Source organism: Megalops cyprinoides, chromosome 13 (assembly GCF_013368585.1).
Source record: "Megalops cyprinoides isolate fMegCyp1 chromosome 13, fMegCyp1.pri, whole genome shotgun sequence".
Lineage (NCBI taxonomy): Eukaryota > Metazoa > Chordata > Actinopteri > Elopiformes > Megalopidae > Megalops > Megalops cyprinoides.
The window spans coordinates 10,728,343-10,741,068 of record NC_050595.1 but is presented as its reverse complement, the minus strand read 5'-3'; the positions used below and the strand labels follow the sequence as shown (position 1 = coordinate 10,741,068).

The window sequence follows — 12,726 nt, the reverse complement described above, 5'->3', positions numbered from 1 at the left end:
GGATAACAAGTACACCATATCCAGATAGAACCCTGTTTGCATTCAAATAATAGTCAAAGAAAGGCCTTTGATTTTTCATATACCAGGATCCTTTTGTATTCTAATGTTGCACTCATTTCTGTTATTGGGTTTCTTGTAAGCAGAACTAGAAATGCATCTTTTCATCTGGATCATTAAGAATTAATTTGGAGGTTTTGCCTTTTTTATAGATTCTCATTTTCTATGCTTAACACACACGACCATTCCGTTAACTATGGCTCTGTTTTTAGAGAAAAGCATATTTACTTTATCTTCAAATGATTGATTCCTTTAAAGGTCGCACATACCACAAAAAGACACATGTAGGCTACTTCAAATCCATACTGTAGTGTATGTGCTCAACATAAAAAAGTACATTGATGAACTCCACTGCAAGGACAGTCTTAAATCAAGATATAGCCTTCCCAGTTCAGGTTAAATTCAGTGGCATTGACTCTTGCTTTATACTTTATATGTGTCAGGATATTAATATAAATGCTATACTCGTGCTGAGTCATTGTATTCATGATTAAGTAAAACTTTAAATTGTCATTCACCATTTTAAATATAACCTGTACTGCTGTGGAAACCGAAACCAATTAGGCAAATAAATTGAAACACATGACTATCTGTGCGTGTGCGCGTACACCGGAACGCAGTTACGACAGGTAATACGATTAAAAACGTAGAGAAACAGCTACCTGGTTAACATTAAACTCAAGGAAGCCAAATAAGTCTGAAGTTAATATTCTATTGTTCTGTAGTTTTAGCTAGCTTGCTACATACAACAGAACAACACAAACAGCTAACTGTGACGGTGATACAGATATATAGTCCCATGGACTCTTCTGATAAAATCGATCGATTTTGACGTACATTTGTAAACTGAAGCTTAAAAACTAACGAACTTTTTCAGCAGACCGTCTGAACAACTATAACGTTAGTAAGGATGTGAATTTTTAAGAGCGGTTCAGCTAGCTACAAAGTTCCCGTTCACTTGCTGTCGCGGAGTCTCTCGGCGTCTGCAAGGGAAGAGGTTTAAAGGGAAAAGTGGTTTGTTTATGCAGCACTACTTGTGTATACCTCCGAGAAGGATTTAAAGTAATTACAAGATCTTACTCGCTGCCACGCAGAGCCCCGCCAGCAGACAGTAAATTTGCAGAAATATGTTCCAATTTACATAACTTTAAAATTGGGGTTGGATTTCGGTGGTGGTCAAATAGTAGACATATTCGACCGGTCTATTTCTTGTCGCTGGCAGTGCTGCGCCTCTTCTCTACTCTCCTATGCTGGCCGCCATATTGAATTTTAATGTTAATTTCTGGAAATTTTTGTTTCCTCCTATATTTTACCGAATGGATTTCATGGCTATTCTGTACCCTTAGGACGGAGCAACTATATCGTAGGAGAAAGGTTAAAGTGAGTATTTTTGGCCTTGTGTTGGGTCGGGGAGAACACTGCCTTGTTACATACTTTTTTTCCGGGTGAAAATGTTGCAGGGTGGTTAGCTAGCGAGGTGGATGGAGCCGAGGCCGGGGTCATCGAGATTACTTGTTATAAAATTGCCCAATACTTGGCATTTTCAGGGTATATCTCAAGTGTAAGATCATCGTATGCTTTAACGCAATGGGTAATTAGTTGATTTTGTTTAGCTTTGTTATATGGTTTCCATATCCTTGATTTGGGCCAGGGCTGACCATAGCTCAGCAGTAGCTACCTAGCTAGTCGCTATCCTGTTAGCTGGTTTATTTTGATCCAGCTAGCTAACGTGATTCCTAGTCCATCAGACATAATTATAGTTCATAACTATTGCTTACGATAAGTGTAGTTGGCCATCTAAACACAAATATACTTTCAGTGGTAGCTTGATCGCGAATGCATTTACAAAACGTTAGCTAATGTAGGTAAGAGACAATGCATAAATTAGCAAGCTTGCTAGCTAGCTAGCTGTTAACCAATGTCCACATGTTACGCGGTGCGGGGCCTCTTTTGAGCTAACAAGCCATATAGTGAATGCCACTTCACTAGCTAGCTTACACCCTTGTAGGTTAAGTTAAGATCCGGGGTATTTGATAGTTTACCATATAGTCAGCCAGGTATTTGCTGAATCTGATTAGCTATTACTCAGCTATGAAGTGTGGCTGCTCAACAAGCGGGTGGAGATGCAGCGTACCAGCAGGTGGCAGCATTGTGCCAGTGAGCTGGCGGTGTCAGCCGCACGGTACTTGAGTTTTAAATAGACAGCTAGCCAGGTATTGAGCTAAAGTCTTTGTGGCAGCTAGAACAATGAGTAGCTGTGGCTGTCACTGACAAACGCTAATATAGACTCTCAGCGTGGGGGATAATGAACTGTGGACAAATGCAGCAGTCTATAGGAACGATGTGCTGTTGACACTGAAATGCAACTGAAAATATGTGACAAGACACGCTGTGTAGTATAGCTACGTATGTTCATGTACGGCCCGACCCGTACCGCATACGGTCATGCCTCGCCTTTACGTGTTAGCACCAGCCTCGGTTAATGAATTGTTAAGCAACTAAATAAGCATTCCTCCTTATGGAATGGAAGTGACTTTGACATGACTTTCTCTCACTTTCTTAAAAGTTGCTTCAAGCATTTGTAGTGTGGTAATTCAACCTTACACAATACTTTTAAATCGTTTATTAATAATCTGTGAGATATGGTTAATTGAAGTTGTCATTTCTTTGTTTTTGGGTATTAGTTTGTTTAAGGAGTGTGGATGAGGACATATGCCTGTAACTTAAATCTTGTCATAAACACCTTTGTCTGCTCATCTGAATACAAAGACTTATGGCAAACGGTTAACTAAACTTGATGTAAAGTTTAAATTGGTTGAAAGATTATAAGTCAGCCCAACTAATGGAGTGGCTCTGGAAGAAAAAAATCAATACATATGGTACTCTAGGACCAGGTTTGCAAAACACTGCCATAAGCTCCTAAATCTTCATGACAGCCACTCAGTTTTTGGACTGTGTTCTTCACTGGCAGCCACTGGAGACCAGATATAGACAAGAGAAGCTGGCATGTTGATGTAGTTAGAAATGGTTCATATTTTTGTCCGTGATAGTCATTGTATGATTTTGAGATATTGTACAAAGAACAATACTGCTTCCCTCTCAGTAGCACCTGTGTTCAGCTGTGATTACAACAGCAACATTTACCTTCATAGTATGAGCAGATTTTCCTGTTGGTTTGGTAGAGGCTGGAAAGTCAGTCTGCCAGTCAGTGAACAGTTAGTGAACTGTATTAAGGTGTTAGGGGTTGATCTGTTATCTGTGAGAACATGAGTGAGCTCACTTGTGTAATCTGTTCACCTTTGTTTTTAAATTATATCTGCCTGAATAGAAGCTGTAATGCAATTCAGGGAAGCCAAAAGTGTGCAGAGTATTTGTGGGGTTGTTTCATTTAGTCCCTCAAAACCCTGAATGGGTATCATTTTTTGGACCAAGCACATAACTTTCTTCTTGTGTGAGTGCACCTGTGCATGAGTGAGTGTGCATGTGAATGAGAAAGTGAAATGTGCGCAAGTGAGTAGGGATGCACCGATGTATCGGCCAAACATCAGTATCAGCTGATATTCGCCTTGTTGACTGCCATTGGCCTATCGGCAAATAAGATGACATTCACCAATGGCAGTGGCCGATGATCTGTTGTGTCGCATCAGTTTTGCAAAGGCTAAATGTTGTTGGTTATTTGCAGTCTGATTTGGACAGCAGAAGTCTACCTAGCTGCAGATTCAGAGAAGATCCAATAGGTGGTACTATAATTAGCTTTATTCATATGGCGGCCATTTTGCTCTTACGTCATGCTCAGGGTGGGAGCAGGGTAACTCTTCAGTCAGCATCTATGGCAAAGTGGACCAAAAGTTTTACGTGTGTCTGTATGTAATTATTGAAGATAATGGATAGATAGATTGATAGCTAGCTCGCTCTTAGTAATATGACAGCTGCACAATGTGTGTGAAAGCCAAATTAGCTAGCAAGCTATCTAGCTTTCTACGTTGTTTTTATTGTAGCTAGCTAGCTATGTGTTTGTTTGCAAGGTGATATTTGTATTTGTCAGCGGAATGTGATAGTAGCTAGCTAGTTATGTTTATTGTTTTGTTTGTATTGTAGCTAGCTAGCTAGATTTGTCTTTGTAAGATGGTATTTGTATGTTTCAGCTGAATGTCCAAGTAGCTAGCTGGCTCATTTGGCTTTCACTCACTTTGCTAGCTATCAAACTAATACAGCTTCATCATGTTTCTTATGAACAAATAGTTAATTTTAACATTCGTACTGCAAGCCAAGGTATTGACTTCTGATCTTAAGTACCCTTTGCTAGCTAGCTAGCAAGTTAACGTTAGTTAGCTAACTAGCTAGCTTCCCTGGCACAAAAGGGGAAATAAATGACAACAAAAAAAGCATAGGCTATCGGGGAAATTGTTCATTTAAACATCGGTATCGGCCCAGAATTTCACAATCAGTGCATTCATACAAGTGAGTGATTTGAGTGAGTGTGTATGTGAATGAGAAACTGTGTGCACGAGTCAGTGAGTGAGCATACATATGGGCAAGTGACTGAGTGCACGAGTGATGTGCATGAGTGAGTGTGCATATGGCCAGGCAAATTGGAAGGGCTGAGAAATGCCCAGGCCGGGGATGGCGCGTGAATGAGCAGTGCACGCTAACAGGTCGTCCCGCTCCGCTTTCCCAGGAGACACGCCCGGGCCCACCCACCCCCGCTCTGCAGGGCCCCTCCAGCACAGGGACTAAATGCTCCTGGACCAGGTGGCTTGCTGGCATGAAGTGGCTGGGAGAATCCAAGAACATGGTGTTAAATGGCAGGCGTCACAGCAGCCGGTTCTCCAGTGATCTGTCCCTGGGTCAGACTGAGCCGCAGCACCAGCAGCGGGCCCAGCTGCGCCACAGCAAGAGCTCCCCCAGCAGCCGGAGATGCAGTCGCCGTAAGTCCTGCTGCCAGACTCTCTTTAACGGGCACCGGGGGACGCTGTGAGAAACGAGTGCTCACCCAATTCATCTGTCTTTCAGTTAGCCGTTTAGAGCTAACTGGAGACTGGACTGAAACAGCATTGTCCGTATGCATTTGGGCACACACCCCAGGGAAAGTGTTTAGTTGGACATACCAAGTAAACATCATGCCAGTGGACCTCAAAGGCTGGGTTTTGCTGTCTTTGCGCATTCAGTATCCAGGGTTTTATTTTCCTGAAGCACTGTTGTAGGACCTTTTTAACATGCACTTGCACAGCCATAGACATAATCCCAGTCATTTGCATTTGGGTTTATGAAACATGGAAGAATGTACATATTTTACTAACATTGTAGGCAAGTGCTGATGGAAGAAAGCAAAAGGTGGCTGGGTCTTTGCTTTGACAGAAGTTTCTGCCCAAACACCATGAGAATAGGAGACATATTCTCCCATCGGTCAATGCTGGTCACATGGGCAGACTAACAGCAGGTGTTGAAATTAGCAACAGGTGCACAGATTGACTGCATCAATTCTCTCCTAGATAGGGAGAATGCATTGTTATTATTTTAGTTTTAAGAGGAAATCCATCATATAGACAACTAAAAATGCAGAGTATATTTGTGTTTCTGCAGATTTGTTATTTGCAGTATCATTCCTATTCTGGAAACCTCACATTTTCAGACTTAAATTTTAACAGGATTTTTTAAGTGCAGACAGTTTTGGCCTCATTTATATCAAAAGTAATAATATCAAACAAAGGCCACATACAGTCAAAGAAAGACTAGTGGAGTGGAAAAGCCAAACACTTGAAATTTTCCAATCCATTGAATGTCATGGGATGGAACATTCTTCCATCTGTAGAGTCAAGCCTGTAATAGCTGGTGGAACACACCTAGAGGTCATCTTTGATGGTTCTGTGAAATAAAGAGTTTAAAATGGTGATGAGTGGGTGGGTATTGGGTGACTGAGTATCACAGTCAGGGTACATGCACAAGCACCCTAATGTAGTATTAGGGTCTGTGTGTGAGTAGAAATACTAGCATTGCTAGTATTTCTACTCACACACAGTCATTTCACACCCTGTGCTTCCTTTTAAAAGTAGTACAGTACCGCTGTTGTGTCACTGTGTGTCATTATCAGTCAGTTACAGTCATTTAGTTGGTAGGTCATCTTGCATGACCTATGACTTAATTACCACAGCTGTAAGATACTGTGAATGGGTGGTATGTGTTTTGGTGGTGTTATGCTGTAAGAACAGTGGCTAATAATGCCAAGGACAACCTCTCCTTTACTTTTGATGTAGTTTCAGTGTGGACCAAGCTAAATGCATGAGGGTAGCGTAATACAGCCTTGTCTGTAGCATTTACAGTAGTAAAATAATAGTTCATACAAATAGTTCCCACAACATATTTCCCCAATTGGTCTTCTTGCTTAGATTGATTAACTGATTCCTCCTCTCCTGCCCCCCCCCCCCCCCCCCCCCCCCCCCCCCACCCCCCACCAGGTTTCAATGCAGCACCCCTGGAATCAGAGAGGCGCTATGTCCCCTCCTCAGGAATGACCGCCAAGGAGCTGTGTGAGAACGATGACTTGACCACCAGCCTGATCCTGGACCCCTACTTAGGTTTTCAAACCCACAAGATGAACACCAGGTTTGTGCTGCTGCATTCTGTATATATACATCTCCTGCTTCCGCTGGCCTCACGAACACCCTGTGTTTACCTTTGACACAACAGGACATCAGGAATATAACACTTCCAGGTCATCAAGGTCAAAGGTCATTTTAGGAAAGTTAGTGTGTTCTTAAACATGGACAGCAGAATGCATGTTTGAGTAATTTAGACATTTGTGGCTTGCGTGTTGAGATATAGCAATTACAGTGTATATGTTTGATGGGAATACTCATGGTGAGAGAGTGTATGCTGTGGTGTCCCCATAGGTTTCGGCCCATTAAGGGAAGACAGGAGGAGCTGAAGGAGGTGATAGAGCACTTCAAGAAGCATGACAACCTTGAGAAAGCCTTCCAAGCCCTGATCGCCGGAGACTGGTCAAGACACTACTTTCTTCACAAAAACAAGGCCCAGGAGAAACTCTTCAAAGAGCATGTAAAATATTGTTAGAACAGCTCTCTAGTTTTGTGCTAAAAATGTAACTGTTGGTGTTTTTTATTGCTTTTATAGCATGTCCACACATGGGCTTTAATGACTGTGAGTGAGGCCTTTGCATGAAAGCACACTTTGTTTTTTCCCTCTGTCTCTTACAGGTATTTGTTTACTTACGAATGTTTGCCACGGACAGTGGGTTTGAGATCCTTCCTTGTAATCGCTATTCTTCAGAGCAAAATGGAGCCAAAATCGTTGCAACAAAAGAATGGTAAGGGTTAGAAACATCTGTAACTGAAATTGAGCCGCGATCAAAGAGAACTAGGCTTTCAAAGTATTGTGGCATGCCCGATAAACAAATTTCCATGTCCTTGTATGTGTGCAGTTTAAATGCAAGTGGGGTATGGGTTTTCCCATGTGTTTGTGATTGCAGGAAGAGGAATGATAAGATTGAGTACTTGGTTGGCTGCATTGCTGAGCTGTCGGAGAGTGAGGAGAACATGCTGTTGCGGCACGGGGAGAACGACTTCAGCGTCATGTACTCCACCCGCAAGAACTGCGCCCAGCTGTGGCTGGGGCCCGCTGCCTTCATCAACCACGGTATGAGCACACAGCCTCACATGCACTGCACTGTCTCACATAGCTGCCCACCCGACAGTAATAAGGCCAAAGTAGGCCCTTCTGAGGGGAGGCTGCAGTGAGCAGTTCTAAAAACCTGCTCATTCAGTTTTATACAAAAGACAAACACAGAAAATACAATATTTCAAAATCTGCCTTGCTGATGGAAGAAGAGGCATTACGTAAAGAGGATGGTTTAGATGGGTTTGTTCAGTCTTACTCTGCTCTGAGCTCGGAAGTTCATGCACCTTTGATTTAAATGTGCTGTATGTGGTATGCTTAAAAGTGAATAATTCAGGGTTGGGCGGGGCAGCTTGATCATTGGGTTTTTTTGAGGGCATCTGAAACAGGTCAGCACTTGATAAACACCAGGTGCAACACATGATGAACTTGTGGTGTCTGATAAAAACTAACCATTTTTGGATTTGTAATGCTCTTCACCAGGGCAGTTTCCTGATATGACACAGTAGCCCTAAGGCTGATTGTGTTGATAAATACAGCATCGCTAAAGGCACAGAGCTTGTAAAGGCAAGACCCATAAACCTCAGTTATGCTAAAACAGTTATGGTCAAAAAGCGGTGTTTTCTTGCACTAATAAAACCCAACATTATTTCATGTGCTTTGTTCTTTGTTTTTCTTTATCTTACAGATTGTCGGCCAAATTGCAAGGTGAGTGCATTTCAGGTTCTCGTGTAGAATGCTATCTGCATGGTGTGGGAATCCTCCCAACAGGCACGAAACAGCTGTGTGAAACACTGCTCTGTTCCTCTGTTCCAGTTCGTCTCCACCGGCCGAGACACCGCCTGTGTGAAGGTTCTTCGGGACATTGAACCGGGGGAAGAGATCTCCTGTTACTATGGCGATGGATTCTTTGGCGAAAACAATGAATTCTGTGAATGCTACACCTGTGAAAGGTATCGGTTGTCAGGTTTCTGCCCTTTCTCCCTGTGAATTGTAATTTCACCACTGAAAGACCCCTGAAGGAAATGTAGCCGAGAAAGTGTAGCCTGTGGAATGCCTCTATAAAGAACTAAGGAGGCAGCACATGATCAGAATGAATCTGAATTGGCAAAGTAGCAGTACCAGGTATAAATGGGACACTCAAAAATAATTAACATCCGTCAGATTATTTTACGGTTTCATTTAATTAAGGATTTTGACTGCACTATGGGATTGTAGCTCAGACTGTTCACATCGTGATAACTAGCATTGGTGATAATATTTAAAATTTTATTTAGTAAAGGATTGTCAAAAATATTGAACACTTCAGATGGATTTTGTTCCATGTTTGAAGGATTTAGTAAGGCAAATGTATTTCTCAGTGAGTAAAAAAAAAAAATGAGCAAATCAAATACCATTTTACTGCTTCATTTTGGAGCTTGTGCTTGTAAGAATCACTCGCTTGTAAGAGTGAAATCATGCTGGAGGGATGTGGTTTTTAAAAGTGGAGGGAATTTTATTGTAATCTGTGTGTTCTCTCAAAAAAATAACCCCTTTCCTCACTTCACAGACGAGGAACCGGTGCTTTCAAATCGAAAGCTGGACTTCCGGTGGCGGCTCCCGTGATTAACAGCAAGTACGGCCTGAGGGAGACGGACAAGCGGCTCAACAGGCTGAAGAAGCTGGGAGAGGGCAGCAAGAACTCGGACAGCCAGTCCGTGGGCTCCCAGACGGACGCCGACTCTCAGGAACCGCAGAACGCGCATCCGTGTAAGCGCCGGCCAAGCACGAATTTCATATCCACATGGTGAAATAAGTGAAGCCCCTAGGTGATGCAGAGGTTGAACACACGCACTGTTACATTCAGTGTTCGCATGAACACGTGTTGTTGCGTTTTGTGTACTTCCATTTGTCATTCCTCTTTTTAAGTAGTAGGTGGAATCTGACATTCTTCTCTCTCCCTGTTTGTGTAATAGCCTTTTGAGAGAGAGATTAAATGGGTCTGTTGTCTTGACTGGAAATCCGTTTCGCATGACTTTCTTGTCTCATTCTGGATTTTAGATTTAAGACTAAATTTAGTTTCTAATGTAAATTTGTCAACAAATGGGAAAAAGATGTTTTTTTATTCTTATGTTTTATCTTCAATTGTTTTAGCTTCGAGGAGAAGGACGTCCGCCAACGTGAAAAAGTTCAGCAAAACTCGGACTCTAACCAGGCAGTCTCTCTCAAGAACTCCTACCTCTACCTCACCCTCTAAACAAAGTCATATGAACAATTCCAGGGTACCAAAGAAACTAAAATCCAAACCTACGAAGCCTTTGCTCTCGAAAGTGAAGTTGAGGAGCCGGTGCCAGGCTGTGGAGCCGAGGGGCTCCAAAGCGGACGCGATGCGCTTGGGCCTGAAGGAGCCCAAAGTGGTGCTCTGCAAGAACGTCTCTGTGAAGAAGGACAGGGACGCTAAGGGACCAGCGCCGGCAGAGGGGGCGAGGGGCTGCCTGACACGGCACGCGGCCAAGGAGGACGGCCGTGCCTCCCCCAGGGGCTCACCGGGGGGCGCCCCGACGTGCGAGGGGGGTCTGGCTTGCTCTTACAGAACTCGGAGGTCGACCAGGAGCCTGCCAGGCGCCCAGCAGGCTGTTGGCATTAAGGTCGAGCCCAACACGCTGGACGGCCTCGGGGCCCTGCCAGGGGGCGTGGTCATTAAAACGGAGCCGGCGGACATTGAGGAGTATGTGATGCAGCTGAAGGAGCCGGGCCTGGACAGCGGCTGCCCACAGGGGGGCGCCGGTGCACGGCGGAGGCGGCTGCCGCAGAGGACGATAAAGCTGGAGGAGAGGGGCTCCTACGGCGAGGGCGTCGCGCCCGCCGCGGCGGACTGCGGCAAGGTGCTCCTGGGCCTCCCGGACGGGCACCGGAACTGCAATGGGGGGTCCAACGGTGACGGGCCCCCCGGGAGGGACAGGTCAAAGGGCGGCTGCCGGGCGGCAGGCAAAGGGAAGAAGAAGCGGCGGATCACGCGCTACGACGCGCAGCTGATCCTGGAGAACAGCTCGGGCATCCCCAAGCTGACGCTGCGCCGGCGGCGGGACAGCAGCAGCAGCAAGACCAACGAGCCAGGCGAGGCCGAGCTCGTCAGCTCCCCCTCCAAAATCAGCATCAAGTTCAGCAAGGAGCGCGACCAGGAGCGTGGGGCCAGCGCCTACGCCGCCAAGCTCAGCAACGGCAACGGCTTCGCCCCCCGCGCCCACGGCAGCGCCGCCAAGGTCAAGATCCAGGTGAAGCGCGAGGACAACGGGCGGGGGGTCGCCCCGGTGCACCCCGGCGAGGCGGCCCCCGACAGGGGGGCAGAGGAGGGGGGCCCAGAGCGCCGAGTGAGGGGGGGCCGCCACCCAAACGGGCAAGAGGACTCTGCCTCTGAGGAGGACGAGGACGAGGACTACTTCGACGACGAGTTTGAGGACGACTTCATTCCACTCCCGCCGGCCAAACGCCTCCGGCTCATCGTAGGGAAAGACTCCATAGACATTGACATCTCCTCCAGGAGGCGGGAGGATCAGTCTCTGAGGCTCAACGCCTGAGCATCGGAGCGAGGGTCAAAGCTTGACCATAATGTACATAGTTATAGCTATCTCTTCAATCAACTGTGGGTTGATTTTAAAAAAAAGTAATTGAATTGAAACAAGCTGAGGAAATCTAAAAAGAAGCAAAACTATTGGAAAAATCGAATCGACTCACGAATTTTAGTAATGGCACTTCTCTATTGTTTATTCATTATGCACATAAATATTGTAGAAAGTGTACAGTATATGAACTCCTTCTCAAGTCTGATGTGCAGATTTGTATTGGACTTTTTTTGTTAGCTTCAAAATGTGCAATTTTGAATTCTGTTGACTGCCTGGGCTTGTTTGTAGAAAAAAAAAAGACTAAACAAAAAAAGCCAGTAACACACTGAATAATTCAGTCATTTGGAACAGTGGTTGTGCTATTTTAGACTTCTCAGTCTTGGTGCACTGTTACCAGACAGTTAACTCCGTGGGTTCATAAATAGCATATGTATGAGTGTAAGTGTAGTGTATATACAGGACATATATTACATTGCCTCATGATATGTAGAGGGAAGAAGCACAAAATAATGTACAGAACAACTGGGTTAATTTTCTAAAAATGTTTTGCTCTGTTTGTCTCTCTTGAGAGTGTAAGAAGAATCATGAATTATAATAACCCTAAGTACAAACTCCACCTTTTACCCCAGCAATGTTAAAATGAAATCATATCGGGTTTAGTGTCTGCTGCTGGCAGCAATATAGCATAAACATACATTAGGTGAAATTATGGCTTCTCAGCTGGTTCTCACTCATTGCAAAGGTGCTCTTTCTTTGTATAGTTCTCTGTTTAATGTGGTTAGCTGTCATCATATGATGGCTGCCAGATAAGTAGCTGTTCAGAATAATAATTAGGATTCCATGACCTTTTTTTAAATGGCTGATTTCTTGTTTAAAAAACAAGGATTATTCATGTCTGTACAATGTGTCCACACACTAAGCTCATTCCACATAATGCCTAGTGTCATTCAGCAGCACGATGCAGCATTCAGGACGTCCGAGAAGGGGAAAGGAACCAACACCTGGAGTAATGTATAATCCATAAACTGGAGTTTACTGAATTGGCCTCTTATTTCATTAGCACGTTTGTTTTTCCTTTAAACAAATACGTAAATGTCTACCCAAACATGGACGTGCATAGGCTTCAGTCAAAGCCAACGGCTTCCTGTGGAAACTCCACAACTGCATCACTCAGTTCTTCTCTATATTATTTTGTCGTCTGCAGCGTGTATTGCAAAAAGGGATTATTTTTTAGAAATGATCAGTACCACCCCCCCCCCCTTTTTTTTTTTTAAAGTGAATTCATATCACCAGCAGCCTGCTGCAGCTTGGAACCGGGCTGAACGTCCTGTCCTTGATTACGTGTTAGTACAACGTATGCAGTCCCAAAGGTACAGTCTGTGGTCCTTCAGTCTGTCGAAATTCCAATTGAGCGATTAAAGAGAAATTTTGCATG

At 44.3% G+C, this 12,726-nt stretch overlaps 1 protein-coding gene across 1 annotated transcript; it reads left to right on the top strand.

Moving 5' to 3' along the window:
• The first annotated feature begins 1,224 nt into the window (after positions 1–1,224).
• On the top strand, positions 1,225–12,475 carry LOC118788487 (histone-lysine N-methyltransferase KMT5B-like). The gene is made up of 10 exons (XM_036544503.1): positions 1,225–1,437; positions 4,736–4,985; positions 6,513–6,660; positions 6,948–7,113; positions 7,272–7,381; positions 7,544–7,710; positions 8,378–8,397; positions 8,506–8,642; positions 9,239–9,438; positions 9,823–12,475. Exons 1-10 carry the CDS (start codon positions 1,330–1,332, stop codon positions 11,244–11,246), a joined length of 2,730 nt encoding a protein of 909 aa, XP_036400396.1. The 5' UTR covers positions 1,225–1,329; the 3' UTR covers positions 11,247–12,475.
• The last annotated feature ends 251 nt before the right edge of the window (positions 12,476–12,726 follow it).